The sequence below is a fragment of the Oryx dammah genome, unplaced genomic scaffold (assembly GCF_014754425.2).
Source record: "Oryx dammah isolate SB20612 unplaced genomic scaffold, SCBI_Odam_1.1 HiC_scaffold_11232, whole genome shotgun sequence".
In the NCBI taxonomy this organism is placed as follows: Eukaryota; Metazoa; Chordata; class Mammalia; order Artiodactyla; family Bovidae; genus Oryx; species Oryx dammah.
Genome location: NW_024080625.1, coordinates 5,214,440 through 5,242,403, shown reverse-complemented (window position 1 = coordinate 5,242,403; position 27,964 = coordinate 5,214,440). Strand labels below are relative to the sequence as shown.

The following is a 27,964-nucleotide window of genomic DNA, read 5'->3' as shown; positions in this document are numbered from 1 at the left end:
CTTCAGAATGTTGGTGTCATTGACCCCTCACCCAATGACATTCAGTCAATTGCCAAGTTACACACTGCCAAGAGGGGTGCCCCACTCTCTGCCACTAACCAGAATTGAGTCCTTGTTGCTCACCCCTAAATCATTGCACAGGCTGAGGATAACATCTAGATCTTTACCTCAGTTTATAAAGTCTGTGTGCTCAGTCACTCAGTCATGTCCAACTCTTTGTGACCCCATAGACTGTAACCCGCCAGGATCCTCTGTGCTTTGGATTTTTCAGGCAAGAATACTGGAGGGGGTTGCCATTTCCTCTTCCAGAGGATCTTCCTGACCCACGGATCAAACCCACATCTCCTGTGTCTCCTGCATTGACAGGCTGATTCCTTGCCACAGAGCCACCTGGGAAGTCCTTATAAGGTCTAAGAAGATCTTCTAAGGCAGGTCTCCCTTCCATCCATGCCTCTCAGGCTTCCCCACCCAGACCCCAGGCTTTTCACAGTTCACTGAACAAGTGGGGCCAAGCATACATGCCTAGAGCCTCTGTACATTCTGCCTCTCAAGTAACACATGGTTGCCTCCTTCACTTATTTCAGGTCTCAGCTCAAATACCACCTCTCAAGGGACCACAGCACCCTGCCCTATCCTGCTCCATATCCTTATCCTGATTGTTCCTTCATGGTACCTTCAGTCTCACATCATCATTTAATTTTTGTTTATAGCCTCTCTCCCTCGACAGACAATAAGTTCTACTCATGCCAGAAGAGATTTCTGCCTCTACTATTCCTTATTCAAAGGTCCCCTGCCCTTCAACCCCTGCCTATAAGTTGAAAGCACTGAGTTGATGAATGAGTTGATGAATGAATTTGAATTTCTACTCTCCCTTCCCTCTTTGACTTTATAATTAACAGTGCTGTCAGTGTGCCTCAAATCACATTTTAAAAAAAAAAGCTTAGAGTTGTGAAATATATGGTATTTTTAGGGAATAGGAAGTAGATTGATAAAATATAGCCAAGAACTTGGCTGTGTGACTTGCATCCATTACTTAACTTTTTAACACTTTGTTTCCTCAGGAAACAATAATAATACTTACTTCATAGGACCATTTCAGGGATTTAATGAGGTAATGTATATAATAAGTGTATATAAAATGATTGATGCAAGGGCTGTACACAGTAAGCATTCAGTAAATATTAGCTAGTATTTTGGTTTGTTTTCTGCCTGTTTGCTGTAACAGGTTTAGGGCTTTAAACATCATGTTAAGGAGTTTGTATTTAATAAATAACTAATTAATATACTTTTAAAAATTTATTCTAATAAAATATTCTAATCAGTTCAGTTCAGTCACTCAGCCATGTCCAACCCTTTGCAACTCCATGAACCGCAGCACACCAGCCTCCCTGTCCATCACCAACTCCCATCACCCAAACCCATGGCCATTGAGTCGGTGATGCCATCCAACTATCTCATCCTCTGTCGTCCCCTTCTCCTCCTGCCTTCAATCTTTCCCAGCATCAGGGTCTTTTCCAATGAGTCAGCTCTTCGCATCAGGTGGCCAAAGTATTGGAGTTTCAGCTTCAACATCAGTCCTTCCAATGAACACCCAAGACTGATCTCCTTTAGGATGGACTGGTTGGATCTCCTTGCAGTCCAAGGGACTCTCAAGAGTCTTCTCCAACACCACAGTTCAAAAGCAGCAATTCTTTGGCGCTCAGCTTTCTTTATAGTCCAAGTTTCACATTCATACATGGCTACTGGAAAAACCATAGCCTTGACTAGATGGACCTTTGTTGACAAAGTAATATCTCTGCTTTTTAATATGCTATCTAGGTTGGTCATAACTTTTCTTCCAAGGAGTAAGCGTCTTTTAATTTCATGCTGCAGTCACCATCTGCAGTGATTTTGGAGCCAAAAAAAAAATCAAGTCAGCCACTATTTCCACTGTTTCCCCATCTATTTGCCATGAAGTGATGGGACTGGATGCCACGATCTTAGTTTTCTGAATGTTGAGCTTTAAGCCAAGTTTTCACTCTCCTCTTTCACTTTCAACAAGAGGCTCTTTAGTTCTTCTTCACTTTCTGCCATAAAGGTGGTATCATCTGCATATCTGGGGTTATTGAATATTAGAATAAATAAATATTCTAATATTTATTCTAAATTATTCTAATAAATAACCTGGGTTAATGCAATTTACTTCATCTGGTTTCCAGGTCACATTTCCCTCTTTCAAAATACTATCTATCTGGAGTTACAAACACTAGGTCACTCACTGGAGGAAAAATGTCTCATTTGTACCTCACACCATGTGTAAAGATAACCCCAAATGCATTTGAATTTTAAAGTCATACCAGTAGAAAAACTAACATAATATTTTTTAGAGAAGGCCATTTTAGGAATTCATAAAGAAACAATGAGATATCATAGTCATCCTATGGATCTAACAACAAAATTTTAAATGATGATACTGAATGTTGGTGGAGGAGTACATTAACATAGCTGGTATGCAGTTTTGTAGTTTGTGGCTAAAAGTATTGAAACGATGAATAGTCTTTGGCCCAGTTTTTACCCTTCCAAACATTTATCATAAGGAAACAATCCTATATTTAACAGTGAAAGACAAGAGGCATCTAAGTGGAAATGCTGAAATCATCATTAGCTCTCTTCTTCCAGACTCTATATTCAGTCAAAAGCTAAGTATTGTATTATGAAAGCTATTCTTTTTCTTTCATCTTTGTCACCAACCGTCGCTTAAATTCTGTTAACTTTTAACTAGACTACTGCATAAATTTTCTAAGAATAAAATTCAGTCATTACCATAGCCCAATATATGATAAAGATTTTCAGAGCCAACACTATGATTAGAATTAATATGATTAAAAGTATATTGGAAAAAAGACAAATGATCTCTATTTAGGAAAGATATGAATGATTACCTAGAAAAAGATAATTCTTGGGAATCTATTTGAACCATTAATTGAGTTATAAAATAAGTAGACCAAAATCAATAGCTTCAATTCCTTTACAGAAATAATAAAGTATAAGATAAAAAAGAAAATATATTCACTTAGCAGAAGAAATAATGTAAAATACTGTGAAAGGCACTGCAAACCCACTGTTTTTCCATTAGGAAAAACACACTGACCACACTATGAGAAGTCTGATTCAACAAAAAGTCAAATGTCTCCTTTTTTTTCTCCCTTTGTGAACCAACTGTGACCACACTGTGAGACAACTAATTCAACAAAAAGTCAAATGTCTCCTTTTTCCCCCTTTGTGAACCAATAGGTGATTGCTATTCATTCACTCCTTCTAAATACCAACCTTTATACTGCACTATGATTCTTCTTTTACCTTCTACCCCCAAATTTTCTCACTACCAAACTCACCTCTGGAATTCTATCCCTTTTATAGCTTCATCCTCTTGGCCTTTGGCCCTAACTGAGTTCTGGTCTCCACTGGAGTGGGCTGCCATGCCTTCTTCCCGACTCAGGGATCAAACCCGCTCTTACGTCCCCTGCATTGGCAGGTGGGTTCTTTACCACTAGTGCCAGCTGGGAAGCTTTCCCCACACACACAAGAATGCCACCTGCCTAATGGACCTCTCAAGGCCTCGCGATGCTCTTTCGCCATCATGGATACGTCATTGTTAGGAGCTGATCTGAGTCCCCATAACATTCAGACATTGAAGTTCTAACCTCCAATACTTCACAATGTATCTATAGATAGAGATAAGGCCTTTGAAGAGGTGATAAAGATGATTAGCATGGGCCCTAATCCAGCTTGACTTGTGTCCTTATGAAAAGGAAGTTTGGACACACAAGGAGACAACAGGAATGTGCAGGAATAGAGGAGAGGCCGTGTGAGAACACAGCAAGGATGTGGTTGTCTAGAAATCAAAGGAATAGGCCTCAAGAGAAATCAAGCTTGCCAACACCTCAATCTAAGACTTCTAGCCTTCAGAACATTGAGAAAATGAATTTCTATTGTTTAAGTCACCCAGCGTGTGGTATTTTGTTATGGCAGCCCCAGTAAAATAATATTCATGGGACTTCCCTGGCGGCTCAGACAGTAAAGCATCTGTCTACAATGCGGGAAACCTGGGTTCGATCCCTGGGTCGGGAAGAACCCCTGGAGAAGGAAATGGCAATCCACTCCAGTACTATTGCCTGGAAAATCCCATGGACAGAGGAGCCTGGTAGGCTACAGTCCATGGGGTCGCAAAGAGTCGGACACGACTGTGCGACTAATCACAATCACACACACTATGAAGTACAAATTCCATACCTAAGAGTCAGAAGACACAGTTCCTGTCACTTCTCTGTGTGTGTTAGTCACTCAGTTGTGTCCGACTCTTTATGACCCCATGGACTGCAGCACACCAGGCTTCCCTGTGCATCACCAACTCCTGGAGCTTGCTCAAACTCATGTCCACCAAGTAGGTGATGCCATCCAACCATCTCATTCTCTGTCGTCCACTTCTCCTATCTTCAATCTTTCCCAGCATCAGGGTCTTTTCCAATGAAACCTACTCCACCTATATGGTCATATACTGCCCTTGTCTCACTCAAAACTGCTCTATGTCCAAAATCTCTAAATCAAACATTCTGCTTATCCTCCAATTCAAACTCGTCATGCCTTCAAGTTGCTGCTTCAACTGTTCTCACTGCATTTACTCTCCAGCCCTACAAGTACTTCCTGGTCAATATGAAGTCACTTTCTCCTATTGACTAGCCTGAACTCTCCTTACCTTCTTTTCTATCTTAAGTCTTGAGAATCTCTAGTTTTGATCCATTTTTGGCCAACATCATAAACTTCTTTATGGGATATTTGTCCAGAAAGCACAACCCCAGTCTTGGATGAATTGATCTGCTTTCCTCATGCCTACGTCTGGGTTGTCAAACTGTTAATGGAAAATCATACAAATTGATGGAAGAAAAGCAGCCTCTAGTTAGCAACTTTAACATTCTTAGGTAAGTATCTTCCAACCCATCTCTACTCTACCTCTGACTCTGCTGCTTCTTCTCTCCAATATTCATAGTGGGTCTCATTTCACAGAGAAAATAAAAGCTGTCAGACAGAGGCCACTCCTTCAGCTTCCTTTTTACCAAATCAATACATTTACCTACATCTGTATCCTCCCACTCTCCTTTCCCTCTTATTCTACACAGGGAGCATCTCTCCATCAGCAAAGGCAATAAAAAGTCTTCCAATTATGTTCTGAACCCTATCCTTTCTGCTCAGTTTATACCATCTATTAATTCCCCCCTTCAATTTTCAATCTGCCCCACCCCATTAAATGCCAGCAACATTTAAATGTTATCTATTTCTATTCCCTGACATCTTTAAAAAAATCTCTGGCAATTGTTTCACCTTTTCTCCCAGATAAGACAAATTTGCACCCAAAAAGTATGACCATTTTCCCTCCCATCCACTCCCCATGCATGCATGCATGTGCTCATTCATGCCCGGCTCTTTGCTCCCTTACAGACTGTAGCCCACTAAGCTCTTCTGTCCATGGGATTGTCCCAGCAAGAATACTGGAGAGGGTTTCCATCTCCTCCTCCAGGAGATATTCCCAACCCAAGAATCAAAAAGAAACTGCATCTCCTGTGTCTCCTCCACTGCGGGCGGATTCTTTACCACTGAGCCACTGGCGATGCCCCCCTACTCCTCATAGCCACTGTAATTTAGCTACTTTCTGGTCCATCAAACATGCTCTTGTGATGTCAGTCACTTCCATATTTTGAATATAATGAAAAATGCTGTGTGTAATCGTTCCTGTCCTCATAACACCTTTTGTAATCATGTACTACTCCCTCCCTCCTAAAACAGTCCTCCCTTAGCTCCCCAGTATGAGAATTTTCCACGTAAACCTCCGACAACTGTTTATCAGACTATTTTATAGGCTCCTCCACCTCAAGGATTGATCAGAATACTTCAAGGATTGGTCCTTGTCCTCATTTTCTCTCACTATATTCTCTCCCTAAGTAAAGTAACCATCCCTATGGCTTCAATTATCATTTATAGACAGATTACTTCCATATTTGTATCTCTTATTCAGACTTTTCTTCTAAACACAAGTTTATACATCAAACTTTTATATTTCCTCTTAAATCTCCATGAGTATATCAAACTCAATATGATCAAACTAAACTCATAATCTCCCCCAAACCTAGTTATACTCCAGTGCTCTCTAGTTCAGTAAGTAGCATAATCATACCTCTTTGCATCAATCTGAAATATAAAGCTTATTTGAAATACATCTCTCTCCTTCATTCCCTGAAATCCAATCAGCATACACAATCTATTCTACTTCCTATAAACTCAAATCAAATTGCTTCTTACCAATTTCACAGTCTTCATCCTACTGCAGACTGCAGCCTTGCTCGGTTGGACTAGTGTTCATGTTTCCTAAAGTCCCCACATCCCCTCCAGTTCCCTTCAGCTTTCCATACTGCTGCAGAGTAATCTATCTACAATGCAATACTTTATCAGATTTTTCCATTTAAAATCCTTCAAATGCTTCCTAGTGCTTTGGAGTTAGACATCAAGATCTTTCAAAGGACTAGTATGAATAACTCTATGCCTACGAATTTAATGACTTGGATGAAATGGACCATGTATGGATGGGGGCAGATTTAAATGGATGTATGAATTAAATGGATGTATTTTTTGTCAAAACACAGTAAAATTTGTACTTTAAAAGTGTACATTTTATTGCATTTAAACTGTACCTAAATACAGTACATTTTCTAATGACTAAACAAACAGATAAATATGAAGACCTTTCAATATCTTTAATATCACCTAAAAGACCATGTATTATCTAGCCATTGTATCTTTCTCCAACTTTATAACAAAATACTCTATGTACAATGTCACACCATTCAGTATATTTGAGTGGACAATATATTAATACCATATACCATACATCAAATTAGATGACATTTTCTTTTTAATATAATGACAACATCTTATGCTGGACGGGTATATAGAAGCAGGCAGTCATATATTACTGAAGTTTAAATTGGTGAAACCTCTGAGAACAATTCAGCAATCTGGGTCAAAATTCTAAAATCTTATATAATATTTGACCTTTAATTTTGTTTGTATTAGATAAAACCTGATATAATAATTGTGGCAATATTTTATGATAGTGAAACCTGCAAACAAATGAACATCATGCTTTGTTTATCTAGTGAAATGTATTTTCTTTTATGGATAGTAAGCATCTCTTTTGATACAAAAGATATATTTACCAAGCATTAGTACTGCATATATGTAAACTCATCATTATTTTTGGCATAATCTAAAGAGACTATCCCAGTTAAATGTTTTTAGTTTTCTGATATGTTATCTATGATCACTGAATATTAGGGTATTGCTTTGTCCTCAAAGAAGTCAAAATCAAGAAATGGCTTTAACTTGTCCTGAATGAATGTTTACAATATTCATGACAAAGTAAAGAATTTAGAAGAGACAGTTTCTTCTGTTCTTTTCAGGATGAATGCTTTTCTGAATGCTATCAACTGTGTCAATTTGCTGCCACACATAACCCCTGGTTACTCTGGTTTATTAAAGCCCCAATTCAAAATATGGAAAGAATAAACTTGCCACAGAGTAGTAACATGCAATCAATTATTCTTTCTTCAAAAGATGCATGAATATAATAATCTAAACCTAATGTTCATATGTATAGATGAAATAGAGTACAATAAAAATTCTCAGAAAAGGGCCAAAATATGAAACATCTTATTCAATAAATGATGCTAAGGCATTTACTGAGCATCTGCTGTGCATTGATACTGTGTCAGGTGATGGATAGATGAAATAAATGACAAACGAACCCTGCCTTGTATGAAACAGAATAACAATTCATTCTATATGAACCTGCGTTACAATTTCTTTGGAAGCCTTTCTCTTTATTTGTCACTCACTCACTGTTACTTCTACTTGAGACTGACCTTCTAGGAGTGACCCACTTCTGATTCTTGCATTTCTGGAATAGAATTTCATTAAAGGCACCATATTACATTCCTCTTTTTTTTCTATTTGAATCCCTACTCCAAAAAGAAAACTTTCATGCCTCTAACATACCATCTGGGTTTCCCAGGTGGCTCAGTGGTAAAGAATTTATCTGCCAATGCAGGAGACACAAAAGATGAGAGTTTGATGCCTAGGTTGGGAAGATACCCTGGAGGAGGAAATGGCAACCCACTCCAGTATTCTTGCCTAGAAAATCCCATGGACAGAAGAACCTGGTGGGCTACAGTCCATGGGGTCACTAAGAGTCGGACATGACTGAGCAACTGGGCGTGCACAATATACCATCTAGTGGCCATGTATGGGTGTGAGAGTTGGCCCATAAAGAAGACTGAGCGCTGAAGAACTGATGTTTTCAGATTGTGGTTCTGGGGAAGATTCTTGAGAGTCCCCTGGAAAGCAAGGAGATCAAACCAGTCAAACCATTTCCTAAAGGAAATCAACCCTGAATATTCATTGGAAGGACTGATGCTGAAGCTCCAATACTTTGCCACCTGATGCAAAGGGCCAACTCATTGGAAAAGACCCTGATGCTCAGAAAGACCAAGGGCAGGAGGAGAAGAGGGCAACAAAGGATCAGATGGTTGGATGGCATCACTGAATCAATGGACAGGAGTTTGAGCAAACTCCGGAGACAATGAAGGACAGGAAAGCCTGGCATGCTGAAGTCCATGGGGTCACAAAGAGTTGGACACAACTGAGCAACTAACTGGACAACAACTACATACCATCTGTTACCTCCATCAGGAATTACCTCAGCCATGGTGGTGGACCGCTAGTTTTACGGAGATCCTGATATCATTGAGAATGCATGCAAGCTGTACCAGTGTTGAAAGTTAATGCCAAAGTAAGAATAGAGTCCTTGAGTTCAGTGAAGAACACTATACTTCACATTCCTTCATTCTTGACCACAATTCAAAAGCAACAATCAGATACATCTCTCCTTCTTTCATCCTTATACCTCTTTGGATTTCCTTCCCCTTCGATCATCTTTCCTGGGTATTGAAGACTGTAGAAATGACTATCATTTTCTGATCCCTGTTTCTATGTTCCTTTCTAAGTAACTTTACCAGTCCTCCATCATTGCAATTGCCTTGTGACTTGACCTGGCCAACAAAATGCATTGTAGGAGTAACAGTGTTCAACAACTTTCAGCTGAGTTGCTAGCGTAGATTTCAAAAGGCTTTGCAAGCCTGGACGTAGAAATCTGCTAGCATCAGATGAATAACCCTGGACTAACCAACCAGTCCATCCTGAAGGAGATCAGCCCTGGGATTTCTTTGGAAGGAATGATGCTAAAGCTGAAACTCCAGTACTTTGGCCACCTCATGTGAAGAGTTGACTCACTGGAAAAGACTCTGATGCTGGGAGGGATTGGGGGCAGGAGGAAGAGGGGATGACAGAGGATGAGATGGCTGGATGGCATCACTGACTCGAAGGATGTGAGTCTGAGTGAACTCCGGGAGTTGGTGATGGACAGGGAGGCCTGGTGTGCTGCGATTCATGGGGTCGCAAAGAGTCAGACACAACTGAGCGACTGAACTGAACTGAACCTGCTATGTTGAAAGATGACATGCAAAGAGACTCCCATTATCCAAGCCACAAAATGTGAGGCCATCCTAAAAGTTAACCCACCAGCTAACTACAGATACATGAGCAAGCCTGGCCAAGTCTAGACTAACCAAATTAAGAAAGAACAAAAAACCCAGGTGCCCAGTCTAGATTTCCAACCTATCAAACTACTGCTTTAAGAAACTGAGTTTGGGGATGTTTTGCTACAAAGCAAAACCCAGCTGATCCACAGGGCCTCCAATCCTCCATCTTAACCATTGTCTGTATATATCCTTCACAATCTAGCACCTCACAGAATGCTCCCTTCATTTCCCTCCTCTGATTGAAACTTAGATTTTCAGTAAGGATAATGTTTCTTTCTATGGAACCATGTCATTTAGATTTTTTCATTTTCCAACACTACATGTGTGCCTGCAATAATAAGGAAGTGTTACTTCCAAAACATTCATCCTATGGATGAATCCATCTTCCTTTTTTTCCATCTCTCTCTACCACTATCTCCTCATTAGTGTCATCTGCCTATGATGGAATTATCAGAACCTAAAAAACAATCTATTTTTCCACTATGTCTTGGGAAACTTTGAAAGGTCTTTAGAAAATCTATTCAATACCTAGAAACCAAGTTTCCTTGCCTCCTGGAATGCAAATTTCATTCCTTCACCAGTTAAACACTATCACCATAGCCATACCCTTGAACTTGTCAACACCCAAAAATACTTCAGCTTTGAAATTTTGCAAATCTCAAACCATGAAACTGCTCTCAGTAATATATACAAAAAATAAAAACAGCCACAGAATATTTTCTGTGGTATCTGTCAAAGGATTATCACAAAAAAAAGGTACCAGAATCAGACACACATATGACTGAGTTTTGAAAACCATTTAGGAACAGGTAATTCTCATGATATGCAAATGTCATCTGGAAGCATGAATGAGAAAATAAACCAAGGAAGTTTTTAGAAAGAACAATGATGGCTTTCCTAGATAAAAACTCACGCTAGAATACTACAATAATTAAAATACTGTAGAATCAGTACCATGAGATAGATTAATAGAAAATAAGATAAATTCTAGATACAAACTTAAATACATGTAACTATGTAAATATTTATATAATATGGTCTTCCTTGGTGGCTCAAACAGTAAAGAAGCCATCTTTAGTGCAGGAGACCCAGGTTCAATCCCTGGGTTGACAAGATTGCTGGAGAAGGGAATGGCTACCCACTCCAGTAGTCTTGCCTGGAGAATTCCATGGACAGAGGAGCCTGATGGGCTATAGTCGATGGGGTCTCAAAGAGTTGGACACAACTGAGTGACTAACAATTTCACTTTATATAATATAAAGTGGAATGTTAATCAGTAAACAAAATAATTATTCAACAAATGATACTGAAATTATTGTTTAACTTGTTTGTGAAAGTTAGTTGGAATTATTACCTCAGATTCACAAAATAAATCCCAGATTGTACAAACCTGAAGGAAAGGAGCCATTGGGAGATTATAAAGTAAATATTTTTTATGAATAAAAAGAGAAAAAGGACTTTTTAGCATGACAAGAAGATTTAATTACATAAAATTCTAAATTTTCTTCACGCTGGAAAACACTAAATAGAAGAAGTAACATTATGAAAATATGTTTGCAACATACATAACATGAGTTTTATTATAAAAAGAGCTGTTATGAAACAAAAATACAAAGAACTGAATTTTAAAGTGGACAATATAGATAAAAAATCAATTCAAAAAATAAACACAAATTGTCAACAACCATCAACCATAGAAAAAATTTCAACTATTCAGATTGATTCTTAACTCTACTTTTGACTTCTGTCCCAGACTTCAGACTCAAACACAACTGCTTGTCCACATTTCCATTTAAATAGCTAATACATCTGTCAAATCACATCTGAAGTCTTGATTTTAGCCACCATCCCAAATCCGACTCAACTAGAAATCATCTCATCTTAGCCAATAGCAACTCCATCTTCCTACTTTCTCAATCCAAAAACTTTAGTTATCCTGACTCTTCTCTTTTAACTCACACCCATATCAAGCCATCAGAAAATCCTATTGGCTCTACATAAACATATGTCACTTCTACTTAATGAAGCTACCATCATCTCTTCTCTGGATAACTGCAAAAACAGGCAAAACACCTTATGTCACTTGCACTCCATTGCCCTTGGGAAAGAAATAAAACTCCTTATTCCAGTCCTTCTTACCTCTCCAGCTCCATGTCTGCACATTAACCACATCAGCCTCCTTTCAAAACATCCTATCTGCATACACAGAGCCTTTGCACATTAAATTCTCTCAGCCTGAACATTTCTTCCTTTTTCTCTTTACTGGTGTAATGCTATTTATTTATCAGATCTCAATTCAACATAATTTTCTAAAGGATGCCTTCTCTGATCTCCATGCTAGACGAATTTCACTTACTGCAGGTGCTTTATCAACATCTTACTGCTGCAACATTGCACTGCATACTTGATTATAAGATGATTAATGTCTGTCTCCCCAATTTGATTATTAGGTTCACAAGGGCAGAGACAAATCTTATTTTGTTCATCACTCTATCTCCAGTGTCTAGCAGAAACTAATTCGTAGGCGGTACTTAATAACTATTTTTCAAAGGAATGAAAATTAGAAAGAAAGAGATACAGCAGCAAGACATATAATTTCACCTTTATTTCACACAATTTCCATATGCATAGAGCAACCATCCCCATACTACTATTTCTAGGATTATTCCAAGCTCTCTAGCTCCTAAACTCATTCTTGGGCATATGGTAAACTCAGCCAGGAGAGTTAATCCAATTCCATTCCACATTCAGCTGACTGTCTCCTCCCGCTCCAAACCCTACAGCATTTAAAAGTCCTGGTCCGAAGGGACATTAATAGATGAAATAAATCAGTGAGCAAGTACAATGTTCATTTTGTTCTATACTAGACTACCCCCTCCCTCCTTCCCAACCAACAAATCAAAGTGACCTTTCTGAGATTCAGGGCCTGAGAAACGCTGGAGGTAGACTATAGGCATAAACACAAATGAGAAATTCTTAACACTGCTTGCTGTGAGATAAACTCATTTGTGATCAGAAAAGTGCAAATTTTTATTGGTTTAAGGACATGACACTTACCCACTAAACAGTGTGAAAAGAATGTGTTAACCACTGCTCTTTTATTCTCTTCCTCCAAACATAATAAAGAATTAGCTTCCCAAATCTAACAATAACAATTTGAGGGAGGAAAAAAAAGTTCCTCTTTCATGTCTTCTTACAAATGATACTACCATAAACTATGAGGACCTAAAACTGGTCAAAAAGACCTGAATAGGTTGAATAAAAGCTGAGAGAATATCCAAGTCCATCTGCACACACTCGGTTTTACACCATGAAGTATGTTTGTGCAGACTCACTAGCTCCTTTGGACCACCATCTTTGAAATAACCCCAGGAATTAAGTGACATAGAGCACAATTCTAAGGCATGGATTAATCAGGGAATTTCTGCAAAAGAGAAAAGGGAATTGAAGCTGACGGAAAGTTTTGTTCTCAAGTTTTCTAATACTAGGTTGCTTTTATTAATCTTGTTCTTACAAGACCTATACTAAAAAGACCAAAGACTTCAGCGTGTGTGTGAGGGGGTGGGGGGCACGAATATTTGCAAGCTCAGTGAAAACAGTTTAACGTTAAGAAAGCACAATTCACTTTAGCACAACAAGCTGACAAAACTAAAGCTAGATAACTTATAAGACTTAGAAAGTTACTAAAGGCCTAGGAAATCAGACTGATGTGGATTATTCCACCAAAATATTTAGGAAAGGACCTCATTTAGTTTAAAAAATGCAAAGAAAACTTCAAAAAGAAGAAAAAAAAAATGGAGGGACTAAGGATAAAGAATTCTCCATGACCACAGATTTTCAAAAATTCCAGTCAAGAATCCAGGTAGGTCTGGATCTTTCTGTAGACACTTATAGGTTTTAATTCAAAGTACTTTTCCTGTTCTTTGCCAAAATCAAATAAAAATCCCAACCAGAAGACATCTGCTTTTAAGATATCTCTTCCTGAACTACCAGGATCAACAGTTTCTGTCCCACATAGAAGATACTACAAAGCAATGAAAAGTTCTGCTTCCTGTAACAGACAAGACACTTCATTTTAGTAATGAATAATGGATAACTGACATTTGCTCTTTCTCTCATTTTTACTGTGTATAGAAATAAGTGTTATATTGTATCTCCTAAGTATTTACATATCATTTTAACACATAATTGCTGTCTCTGGAACATCCTAAGTTTTTCTTACTTGTCTATTCATACTGATTTTCTGCTTCCATTAGTGAAATATGTTACACATGGCATGAGGCAGTATAGGAGAGACACCGCATGTGCTGAACTGTAGTGCTGCCACATCACTGGCCATATTATTTTGAGCAAGTGAAGTAACCTCTCTGACCTTTTCTTTCCTCATCTGTAAATGGGAAAGCATTATGAGAGACAACAGGATGATTTATGTTAAATTTTCAGACTCAGAAAATAATAAATGTCAGCTTAAAAAATAAATCCTAAAACATATATTCACAGGCCTTACTACATACTTGTTTTCCAAGACAGAAAAATGAAGCTCCACTGAGAGTCTAAACAACCAGGAAAGCACAACCAATAACTAAATCTTTGCTAATCAAAGTGTGTTCCCCAAAACAGCATCACCCACGAACTGGCTGAAAATGCAAACTCTCAGGCTGCACTCCAGAACAACTGAATCATAATTTTCATTTTAACAAGATCCCTAGGTGATTCATACGCCCATTAAAATCTGAGAAGCACTGAGCTAAGTGATATGCTCCTGCCTATAGCTCTCACAGCTTGATGAATTAAATTCAGATCTCAGCAAAATTACGAATGTATGTACCACAGATCATTGGGGTCACTTGACAACAGTTAAAATCATAAATATTATATCTGTATATGATCTGTTATGCTGTGGAGACATAAAATTCTCTTTCCTAAGTTGCTGAGTTTGTTGCATAAGGGTTTGTGAGTTGCCTTTACAATTTGAAATAATATTTATAATTGAGGGCCACACTGAAGTCAGCCAGCCCAGAAATGTTTTTATACCAACAATGTAACTAAATTATAAAACAAACAATAAGGCCAAGATCTGAACATCAAATCCTAAAAACCTGGTTTTGTTCCAACTCCAGAGACCATATATCCAGTTCCTCAATAGAGGCAACACTCCAGCAACTGCAGTGAAGAGAGTGTAGATAGCAGCTGCTGCAATTTAGAAGCAAAATCTAGGCGAAGGTTCTAGAACATAATGTGGATAGAATATTCTAGTAGCAGGCCATGGGATTACAGCAACCATTCCAAAGAAGAGATATTTTAAAGTTTATAATTTCCTGAGTTGAATGCAGCTCTATTCTTACCACCACCAACTCCAGTAACAGCTTTTAAAGCAATTTCATATGATTTCATATGTATTTTTAATAGTGAAATAGTTTTGAATTAAGGGCCAGCATTTGTACAAAAAGAAATGTGCCTGAATTGTACTTTATCACAAGCGTCTCTAAACTGAAAAAGAGCATTCCTTACTGACCCTTCCTCACACGGAGCTCTAATATCATTGTGTTCTCTAAATCTAATTTTTAATCGATACTAATTTTACACAGTCTGTAAATATGTGCCAGGGAGCACAGGCCACACACAGTATTCAAAGCATCCACTGGAGAGGCTAAGGCGGCTGAGTTGCTGCTTTGTCCTTCCTCTTGGGGTGGGTGGGAATTGTGGCTTTGTTCTCCAATGGGCACTCTGATGTCCACTTACCTCTATTATGCAGCTGGTATTCCTGACTTACTACGTTCAACTTAACTGCTTAAATCAACTGGTAAGATGCTTTAAATTGCATATACCTTATTTTTCCCTATCCTGATTTCAAAATGCTGTTTTGTTTGATCTCGTCTCAGAAGAAAATAAGCTCATTTTAAAAACAATTACCTACCAACGCAGCAGATAAGAAGCTGCATTTTCTGCCTAAGATAAGTGTTTTGTCTTCTCTCTTAAATTGTGTCTCATATGAATGATATCCAGATTATGGATCTTTTGCTTTCGTATAAATCTGAAATCCTCTCACTTGTTTCAAAGCCTTATACTACTAAGAAGGACGAGCTTTCCAATCACCTAAAGAGTCCCATTTTTATTCTCTTAGAGCTGTGCTAGACAGTTTGATTTAATTATTATTACAGACAAATTTGCATAAAGCTTTCTTCTGAAGAGTTTTAGGCCATTTAAGCAATGTCATTAGATGGGCAGAGACATTCTTTTGAGAAAATGTAATGGGGCATGAAAAATAATAAAACCCACAAAATACATTTATTCAAGAACCTTAATAATGAAGAGAAATTACAATTCAGAGTGAAGAACTAGAGGCTGAGTATTCTCTATTATTTTAAAATAAAACATGATGAAACAGGCACAGTATAATGCCTCAAAATCAGAGGGCTGTACCTGTGTTATGTCTTCTGGAAAACCACTTTCATTTCAGGAAAAATAAATAAATTCAATATATCCTCATGCTATCTACAGAATTTACCAAAGATGTGGAATGGGAATTAATTTTATCAGCTCACCAGACAGTGTTGTTTGTGGTAAAACAATAAAGTTCAGGCTTTTATAGACTATCTTTCATGGAGGAATCTCCCATGAATTGATATTACCTTGTCACGGTTGCTTGGGAAAAAGAAAAATGGCCCTGATGCTCTTTTTAAAGAACTCATGACACTGAGAGAAAAGTGGTGTTTTCAGGTTTCCCTCAGCGCTGCCACCAAGTGCTCCTTCCTAGAAGGGAAGAACAGGCCGCACTAGCTTTGTGTAATTTAGAGCAAGAAAATACCTGTAGCACAAGAGCTGGCAATATTCAAAAGTGCCACAGTCTCTTACCCAGCAATGCCACACTCAGCAATTTACCATTTAGATAAAAGGGCAAAAAAGCACCTCAAGATTTTACATGTGTGACATCCCACAATATTGATTTCCATAAGAAAAACAGCAAAAACAGATTGGAGACAATCAAGATATCCTCTGAGGGGGAAGAAATAACATTGTGATGAATTATACCGTGGAGTGCCATGCAGCCACTTTTAAACATTTGTTGATAAGGAAACATCTCCAAGATCAAAGTACAGGAAGATGTCTGACATCATTTACTGTACATGAAAAGCCTACACATGCATATGTGAGTGGACTCATTGAAAATCCTCTGGATGGACACACAAGGACTAGAAGCTCAGTGGTGGGGGGAAAAGGGGGATTTTTACTTTTTATGTTATATCTTTTTAGATGGATTGAATATTAATGTATGAATTATTATTTTAGTTAAGACGTTAAAAGTGTTGTAGTAGGATTAGGAAGAGAGAATGAGTCACACATCTCAGGACTGTGAAGTAGAGAACACACCAGCAAGTTGCTATGACTTGCCATCATCCTGTAATTCTGCCCTGTACTTCCCTGGCATGTCAGCTCCACTGGCTGACTACTTAATAATAGATTTTTCATTTTTTCTAAAGATCATTAAAATGTATCATGTGGTTTCTCATAAGTCATTAATCTGAAGGCTATATTGTTCATTATTCTTGCTTACTAATATATTGCCAGTTCAGTATTTTTTCCACTGATGTGACATTTCTCAGTTTTTAAAATGTCTAAAAGATAGCAGGATGCCAAATGCCTGTTTGAAGAGTTTATGAAAAAATATCAGCACAAAATTAATGATGGTGTTCAGGAAGCCTACAGGATTATCTTTATTAAACAGAGATGAGAGCTCTCTTTAATAAAACTTAGCTGTTTGTCTTTAGTGAAAATATTCCCTATCACAAGCTCAATGACCTTAACTAAGTATTATACAAGTGAACTATTTTTTGCCCATTTTTCACACATACCTATATAATTAAGAAAGGGTATTAATTCTATGATTTATTCAATATTATTTTAAATACTAAATTAAGGTAATTTTGATGAGAAAAGACAATTCAAACCAAGGCCATGCACATGATTTATAGCAACACCATTGGCACTCAGCTCTTTCAACTGTTTGCTGACATACTATTCCTTAATAATTACAGACATTTAGGAAACTTTCCAAAAATATTGCATGTGATATGTAAAACAACACATCTTCCTCTTGATTGCTATTTCTACCTTTTTCATTACTGCATAGATCCCCAAAGTCATCATTAGCATTCTGGTCACATAGCCCCTTGTGGAGAAATATAAAGCCAACTAATTTATAATTGTGTTCATGCATGAGACCCTCCAATGCATACTGCATATTTCCCATGCTTTCAGAATTACTTTAGAGACAGCCAAGCTTATTGGTTATGTTGCTGAAAATTATTTTCTTTTTTAATGTCACCTATATAAATTATGTGTTTCTTTTTTATTAAGAACAAAGAGATTCTTCGTGAATTATATACCATTGCTTTTTTTTCCTCCTCTTTATATTCACATGTTTAAAAGTCTCTGAGTCAGTTTCATTCCTGTCATTACTTTTTTAAAAAAAAAACCCAAATCACTTGAGTGATAGTCATTTAATCCCTACTTTGCTACTCATTTTAAGTGAGAGAGCTAGATCATCCATATTTGCATACTAATGTGAAAATAAAAGAATCAAACCACCCAAGCTAACATCTCCTGCCAAAAAAAGAAAAAGAAAGATGATTTTCGGGGAAATGTTTGTACTTATTTGTATTTAAAAATCTACTCTTATTCTCTATTATTTAAAATTAAGGAAATTGGTCCACAAATATATGAAAAATTGCTCATCTTCACTAGTTGTCAGGGAAATGCAAATTTGAAGTACGTACAACATGATGTATCAATATATCATAATGCTTAAAATTAAAAAGACCAAGAATGTCAAGTGTGGGTGAGATTGTGGAGCAAATGGAATGTTTATACATTGTTAATGGAAGGGCAAACTGGAAAGGTCACTTTGGGAAACTGTTTGGCAAAACAATTTTGCAGAACGGTTAAACAGTTTTGTTGTAAAATAAAACAGCTTTACTGTGTGCCCAAGCAACTCTAAGGTAAATATACATCAGGCATGCATGACACCAAAAACATGTACATCACATTTACAGAAGGACATTTATAGAGTCAAAAACTGGAAACCACCTGACTTACTCTTCAATAACATGTTGGACTGTGATATATTAACACAAAGGGGACACACACAGCAAGAAACATGAAAGATCAACATCTACATACAAAAAAATATGGATGAATCTTGCAAATGTGAGTTTAAATAAAAGCCAAACACAAAAAAATGCATAATGCATTGGTTCCAAGTGTCAACCTTGATCAAGACCCACCCAAAATACTGAGGGAGAAATGGTCCTGAGGATAGTAGCATTGTGTGTTAGAACAGAATTTGGGGGCGGGGCGGCGGAAAATAACCTTGATTTACAAAATAACTGATCTCAGAAAAGTCATTTAACTTCCCTAGCTTCATTGTTTGTGTTTTACCTTGTCCCTCAACAAAAGCAAACTGCAGTTCTGAAGATCTCTAGGACCTGTGCAATTTTAAGATCTATGGCCAAATGAGATTGTTTCACTAGATTGAATAAAAATAAATAAGAAAAAAAAAATAAATTGTAAAATAGATATATAAATAAAAATATAAATGATTCTTTTCATAAAAACAGGAATAATAGCTAACGTTGTTCTAAACACTTTACAATTCATTCAGTCCTTACATCAACCCTTAGATATAACATCACAAATGAGGCAACTGAGACTGGGAGAGGTGAAGTAACTTGCACAAAGCTGCACAGCTAATAATCTCATAAGCAGTAGAGCCAGAACTCAAACCCAGAAAATCTAACTCTATAACCCACATGCTTAACCACTCAATAGGAATGGTAAGTCCATTTTACCTAAGCTGACAGTGTATTAAATGTAAAACTGTATGATGTCTAATCAACACAGAACACTATATGGATCACAACAGACTGTGGAAAATTCTTCAAGAGATGGAAACACCAGACCACCGACCTGCCTCCTGAGAAAATCTGTACGCAGGTCAAGAAGCAACAATTAGAACTGGACACAGAAAAAAAGACTGGTTCCAAATTGGGAAAAGAGTATCTCAAGGATGTATATTGGCACCCTGCTTATTTAGCTTATATGCAGAGTACATCATGTGAAATGCCAGGTTAGATGAAGCACAAGCTGGAATCAAGATTGCTGGGAGAAATATCAATAGCCTCAGATATGCAGATGACATCACCCATATAGCAAAAAGTGAAGAAAAACTAGAGTCTTCTGATGAAAGTGAAAGAGGAGAGTGAAAAAATTGGCTTCAAACTCAACATTCAAAAAACTAAGAACATGGCATCCAGTCCCATCACTTCATGGCAAATAGATGAGGTAACCATGGAAACAGTGAGAGACTTTATTTTGGAGGGCTCCAAAATCACTGCAGATGGTGACTGCAGCCATGAAATTAAAAGACGCTTGCTTCTTGTAAGAAAAGCTATGACCTACGTAGACAGCATATTAAAAAGCAGAGATATCACTTTACCAACAAAGGTCGGTATAGTCAAAGCTATGGTTTTTCCAGTAGTCATGTATGGATGTGAGAGTTGGACTATAATGAAAGCTGAGAGCCGAAGAATTGATGCTTTTGACTGTGGTGTTGGAAAAGACTCTTGAGAGTGCCTTGGATTGCAAGGAGATCCAACCAGTCCATCCTAAAGGAAATCAGTCCTGAATATTCATGGAAGGACTGATGCTGAAGCAGAAGCTCTAATACTTGGGCCACCTGATGCGAAGAACTGACTCATTGGAAAAGACCCTGATGCTGGAAAAGATTGAAGCTGGGAAGAGAGGGGGATAACAGAGGATGAGATGGTTGGATGGCATCACTGACTTGATGGACATGAGTTTTAGTAAGCTCTGGGGGTTGGTGATGGACAGGGAGGCCTGGTGTGCTGCAGTCCATGTGGTCATAAAGAGTCGGACACAACTGAGTGACTGAGCTGAACTGATTATGCATTCAAACTCTGATTTTATTCAACCAACATAATTATTATAATTTATTCATATAAATATGTCCTCTGAGAAAACACCAATTAAAATAACTATTGCTACAAGCGAGAACCAACCAATTTTGATGGTCACATTCACACTTCCTCTGTTTGTTGCCTTTCTAGAAATGGAGAGGAAATCTGTCTTCCCAGTTGTTTTTTATTAAAACATAGCCTTTGTAATGCAAAAGACATTACAACGTTAGTTCTCATTTGCTTCTGGTTCTCTGTATTCATGAACCACCTTGCTGTGAAGCAGTACTCTGTGTTCAAACCTGAATATACAATCCACTGAAATAAAATAAAATGAATGCACAGAATAGCTTAAATTTTTTTCTAAGTTCAATGATTTTAGTAGCTTTCTATTTCATAGAATTGTAATGGATTATTTTCTGATAATTTTTAAATGGGTTGAGATTTTATGTACTTTAATTAGTTTGACTTCATCGTATTTCAGATTTAATGTCACCCAAAATATTTATCAATATAAACAGTTACATTTACTATATAAATGTACAGTTACATTTTCTAGAGCTGCCTTGAATTTGTGTAAATCTTACTATTGATTAGTTGAGGGCCTGTGACTGGAATAAACAGTATGGTGGTGGTGGCTGAAATGGGAGAAGATAAATGGACAAAGGCAAACTCTGCTTACTTTGTAACTTCACCTAGACTTAGCCAGGACCCTAATGGCCTTTGCATGGTAAGCTTAGTTACCAATTGATGAAGGTAGATCACTGAGATTAATTTGAGCAGATGCTTTTAAAGAAGGAAGTAGATTGGCAAAGCACAGCACTTTCAGACAGCGTTTCTCTGGAACATCTAACTAGAAGTGTGTTCTTGGACAAGTCATGTAATCCCTCTAATTAGGAAGATGGAGACAATGCCTAGTTTATACAGTTGTTATAAAGATCAACTGGGGAGCAAAGTATGTGCCTTCCAACCTGAGGAAGACATATGACTTTGTTATAGTTATAATTATTAATACATTAAAGCTTGGCATTGGTGCAGTCCTGCCTTTGGATTTCATCCTAACTCCACCATGGTAGCTCAATTGTAGGGGTATAAAAGTTAAGCTCCTCCTTCCAACACTTTGCTTATGTAGATTCAAATAAGGATCCGTGACAGGCTTGGTTCTCTCTGACTTCTCTCCCAAAATAACAACCTTCCTACTATTCAACAGTATTTATATTTGGATAAAGGGCTAGAGCTGAAGTTACAGAGGAAACATATAGGGCAGGCTACAAAACAGGGCTGCCCAGATGTTGGGAGCCAGGGTGAGGAACTCCGCCCATGGCAAAGGTCATGAGGAAGGAAGCTTGGCATACGCAAAGGCGTGATCAAGCCTCAGGAAACCCCCTGTTCCCGAGCATCTACCCCCAAAACCAGAGTACTTTACGGGGAGCTCTCCCCCATAACCATTTCTCTCAGAGAAGGAGTTAACTTGCAGCTCCAGTTAATAAAAATTCCTGGGCGTGACAAGAGTGTTTCAACTTAAGAACTCTGAAGGTTCTCTGGCCTGTCTGATCAGGCTCATCTGGCCGCATGTGATTGTTTACAGCCTCCCAACTGTGAGAGGCAAGGGATGTTTTAAAACTTTCTAAATAGACTCTTTTGAGAAGTTAGAAGATCATTAGTATAGTATAGTGGGTTGATTAGGAATTATATTGGTGAAGGGTTTTTTCATTTGTCGTGCCAATAATTACTGCTAATTCCCTGTCCTGGGTGTGACAAGGATGTCTCAGGTCAAACCTCTCTGCTGACAGACTAGCTCGTGTGACAACCTCTCAACCATAAACAGCACAGAGAGTTTGGAGTATTAGCATAGGGCTTTTTTCATTGATGAGTCAATGATTGCCGCCAGGCCTCCATATCCTTAGGCATCTGGGAATATATTAATCAATGTATTTGGAATATAGAAAAGGAAATATAGTAGTTTTTTGATGTTAGCAATACTAGACTTTTTGAGTTAATGAATCTTCTCTTTTGTTATAGATCACTGTACTTTGTTATAAATCAGTATAAATTACTATGCTATGTAAAAATGTAACTTTATCACTATCTTAAGACAAAATAGATCTTAAGGGGAACATTGGTGAAGGGTTTACATTTGTTGAGCCAATATTTGCTGCTAAATCTCCATATTCCTGCCCTTATAATGAATATAACTAGCATATAGGAGAAATAAGTATTAACCTTTAAGATCAATCATGTTAAACCTTAGGTTAAGTAAATTCCTTTCTTGATTGTAACTCACTACACCCTCACCCTATATGAATGCAACTTTATTTGGAGGGTGGCACCTGATTTAAGAAAAAATCAGCCCTGGAAAAATAAGTTTTCTGGTTAACTGACCGATATCAGAAAGGGCCATAAAATGTCAGTAGACCTCATGGCCAGAAGATGATGAAACTCATAAGACCTTTGTATAATTTTATATGAAGCACCTGATTGTGAGACCCCTCCGCGTGACTCTGTATTCATCCCTATGTATAACAAAAAGGTATATAAACAAACCTGAAAAATAAAGAAATCAGATCAATTTCTGGAAAGACTGATTCCCCTGTGTCGTTTCTTTCTCGCTCCCCGTTTTCCTGGCTAAATTCCCATCTGGTACGAGGGTACACACCAAGCCTACTGACTTTGCCGGGGCTTCTAAGATTGGACCGGGGAGGCCTCAGTGCCTCCTCTCCCTCACGAGAACGGAAAGACGACTGTGGCCTACGTAGGTGGTGATTAGTATTCCATGTAAACCAGTTTTTCAGCCTCTTTTCTCCATTAATTCTACACTATCTGTTTCTAATCTCCCTCTATATCTGTAATTAAATAAGTTTTTTCCAAGACGCCGACTCTGTCCCCACCTTCGAATTACCCTGGATCCACCGGGGCTGGACCCCGGCAGCCCAGTGTTGCACAAACAATTTTGGTGAAGCAAGGCTGAAAGCATTATATAAAGAACACCAAAGATGACTGGCCACATGTACTGGTGGTGCTCTTTTCAGTCTTGGCAGACTGACATTCACTGTTAGGTTACATGTTTTACCTTCCAAAGGCTTGAGAAACAATAAATGATTCATCTCTCTAAACTGTTCTCACTACAGAATATACTTTGTTAATTTTATGTCATTAAAGAGGCTGTCATTGACTATGCCAAAGCCTTTGACTGTGTAGATCACAATAAACTGTGGAAAATTCTGAAAGAGATGAAAATACCAGACCACCTGACCTGCCTCTTGAGAAACCTGTATGCAGCTCAGGAAGCAACAGTTAGAACTGGACATGGAACAACACACTGGTTCCAAATAGGAAAAGGAGTACATCAAGGCTGTATATTGTCACCCTGCTCGATGGACATGAGTTTGGGTAAACTCTGGGAGTTGGTGATGGACAGGGAGGCCTGGCATGCTGCGATTCATGGGGTCGCAAAGAGTTAAACATGCCTAAGCGACCGAACTGGACTGAAAGAGGTTATTGAGCAAAAGAGTTTTAAAGACTGAATGAGTGCACTGTGGAAGAGGAAGGCTATGGCTGTGTTTTAAAAAGTAAAACACAGAGAATTCGTATTCCACTGAAATTAAGTTCTCATAAATTATAACACTGATTCTACTGGGAAAATTAGTATAGGAAAACGACCCTGTTCCCCTCATACATAACTGTAAAACACACACACACAGAACATCGTAGATCTGTATAACCACTGGCTTCTCCTACTTTTAGCACATATGACAACCTGAACTATGTAAACAAGTCAGCTAATTATTATTAAATTTATTTTAAATATTATTTATCCTTATAAAATATGTTTTGCAAATCTTTTCAGGAGAACATTTCCTGAAATGTTTTAGTGACTGTTTTTAAATTTATGCATGTGGATATTGCTTAATTCCATTCATATGAAATGCCCCAAATAGGAAAAGAAAGTAGACTAGTGGTTGCCAGGGAGTGGCAGAAGAGGGAAGTACAGAATGATTCTTAATGGTTAGACCGTATCTACCTGGCACAACGAAATGTTCTGGAATTAGTGGTGATGGTTGAACAACCTCATAGACATACTAAAATATACTGGATTGTACACTTTTTTTAAAGGATAAATTATATCATGTATAAATTTACTCAATAGGAAGTTAGGTATTTCTATTTTCTAAATGAAAAAAAATTGTGCATATGGAGACACAATCCCAAATTATCTCTAATATATACCATATGACCTAAATACTTATTTCTCTTATGAAAAAACTCTATGGGTATTTACTAAAAATAGTATGCCAGCTCAATATTGGGACACAAATTCTCTATATTCCATGGCACTCATATCACTGAATGTAACCAAAAAGACAGTCACTTAATCCTCATTATTTTTCAGCAGTATGAAATGAAAGACTCAAATTCCAGTGATGCTGTGGTCCTTTCACTGGTCACTCAGTTACAGCTTTCACTATTTTATGTAGGAAATACAACTGATTGCCAATCATTAACACCAAAGTCTGCTAGAAGCACTTTGCATTAATAAATTTAAAAATATTTTACCATTTAATTAAGTCTATCTAACTATATTATTTTGGAGAATATTTCAAGCACAGTCTGATTTAATAGGCAGCTTACTGTTGGTAACAGAGACAAATGGCAAAACCAGAACCAAAATTTGCAACTTCTGACTAATTCATCTGTCATGGTGGTTCATTATTTCATTCAGCCTGCTTCTAATGAAATCAATATCACTTAATACAAATCTATCATACAGGTAAAAATGTAGAAGTATCAGTGGAAAAGATAAAAGAAAGAACAGCAAAAACTGATTCCTGGTACTGCCATGTTACCAATATAAAGTCCTATAGAGGACCTTTCTTCTTTCTACCTCCAAGCATCTACAAAGAAAACTATAGAATGTTGGTACAAGCTTTTCATTATTAATACAACTTCAAGGAAGAACTGAGATTACCCCTCACCAGGGAAATTAGCTAGTGACATATATATAATCCTTCCTGGTTCATACACTAGGTTAATACACTAGGTGACTCGGTTCATACAGTCTCATGAAATGGATTGGTTCAAAGTAAAGTCTAAAAAAATTAAATATAAATAAGCTCCTGGGGGATTAAATCAGTGAACTACAAAGTGATTTCCTGATTTTTCTCTAATAACTTTTCACTCTCACCAGAAGGAGCACCCTACATAGGGAAGAGTAAGGTATGGCAATGTCAGCAGAGCAAGGTAAGCATAAAAAACCCTAGAAAAAGTAGCTGCTACTTTTCTCTCCCTCTTCCTTACTCTTCCTCTCTTTCTATCTTGTGCATACACACACATTAGATGGCACTTACGAAGCCTTATCTGAGCTTCCCTGATGGCTCAGACAGTAAAGAATCCACCTGCAATGGAGGAGACCCAGGTTCGATCCCTGGGTTGGGAAGATCCCATGGAGAAGGGAATGGCAACCCACTCCAGTATTATTGGCTGGAGAATTCCATGGACAGAGGAGTCTGGCAGGCTACAGCCCATAGGGTCACAGAGAGTCAGACACAACTGACTGACTAACACTAACTCTACATACCCCTATATATTCTACAAATTTTATGACAATCCAGGTTTCATATGATACTATTTCTTGGCTTTTTTAAAAAGGCTAAGTTTTAAATGTTACTTTTAACAAGGACTTGAGGCAACTGTTAAAGTATAAATACTATAGATGCAATGTTTTCTCTTATCAAATAAATTGTATAGAATCCATTTGATGATAGCTATGGATTCAAAGAGCATTTTCAGACATCAGAAGCGAACTGTATACAACAGTCAGCTGCTGAAAGTCAGACAGCTTCTTCATTCATTGGCATGAGCATCTTTTTATGAATTAAGACCATGGCCGTCCACACTGGACTATTCTATAATAATGTGTACTTCTGTGATTTGGACATACAGCGAGTTTTGTAAAGGTCATTTGTATCATGGATTTTCTTGGTTATCTTGGCTGAGTGTGGACTATTCTTAACCTAGTTGGGAGGCATTTGCATCAAGCACTGTTAATTAGAGAAATGCCTTCTACTAAGTTGATTACATATCTTTGCTACTAATGTCACTAAACAGAATAGATTCCTCAAAGAAAAATTTTCTTGCTAGAATACAACATTTTTAAGTGGAAAAGAACTGCCCAACCAAAATAGAGAAGGGATTCTTCCTATTTTCATCATTTCTATAAGCTATTTAGCTTACCCAGATTAAACCAATGATGGGTGAATATTTATTAATACAAAGCTTTAGTTTTGCCAAGAAAGTATTCACCATAAAAGTTATGCTCACATTTGCATTCCTTACAGCACTTGCCATCCACGTATGCGAGAGCCGACTTGAGGGGGCAGTCAGGATTTGGGCAAATCAGAGTTTCACACTGGATGGTTCCATTCTGAGAAGAAAACAGTATTTTAAAGAATTTCCAAGTTGCAGTTTGGTAGTTTTCAAGTATTTTTAAGTTGTTTCTTAAATTTCAAATTCTTCACGTAAAATGTCATAAATATTACTATTCTCTTTGGTAAAACCATAATTTTACAGTAAAATTACAGTAAAATCCATATACAGAGACCCACAGTAACACAAGTTGGGTCATAACACAGGTGGTGGTTGACCCTATCTTCTGCTCAGCAACTAAGCTAGAGGTCTCACCTCCTATTGTGAAGTGAGTGAGGACAGGGGTGGAAGGAAAGGCACCACTGGCAGGGAAACAGCAGGCTGAGAGCCAGCCTGGGGTACTCATGTCTCCCCAGATGACTCACAAAATCAACAAACAATATTTCTGGAATAGCAGCTGCCATGCTGGAGACCCAGTTTCAGGATGCAAAAATCTTCCTAGAGATATTTCAGCTCAAACAGACCACCACCATGAATGGACGCTGACAATCATCATAAGAGGTACCAACCTAAAGGGTACCTCAGCGAATTTGATTCCTGAAGGTCACCCAGAACTCCCACGTAGTTTAGTTGCTTTTCTAGTCTTTTCGAAAAACTATGACTTCACCACACTACATCTTGTATCTTACTCAGTTTGACTTGGGGCACCCATTTAACAAGTTGCAAAGGTTTTACTATAGTAGAAATATGTTTTGGTAGAAATAAATTTTGGTAGAAATATGTTTCTAAATAGAAATCACACAAAGCCTGCACACACACCTGCATATGAACTGTTATTTCACCACTAATTTTGACCATCTTAACATCATGATGTTCCATGTTTGAGTAAACTAGATGAACTTGGGAAAAAATGTTTTAGACTTCTGACTTCTTTATAGCCAA

The 27,964-nt window shown here is 37.7% G+C and overlaps 1 protein-coding gene across 3 annotated transcripts in view; it reads right to left on the bottom strand.

Annotated features, from left to right (window-relative positions):
• The window catches only part of LOC120861347 (protein kinase C-binding protein NELL2), a 382,658-nt gene that overhangs the window by 254,242 nt on the left and 100,452 nt on the right, over positions 1-27,964 (bottom strand). For all 3 annotated transcript variants that reach the window (XM_040236996.1, XM_040236994.1, XM_040236995.1), the window contains one exon: positions 26,978-27,080. In XM_040236996.1, coding sequence (XP_040092930.1) covers positions 26,978-27,080 — 103 coding nt within the window. The remainder of the gene's footprint in view (positions 1-26,977; positions 27,081-27,964) is intronic.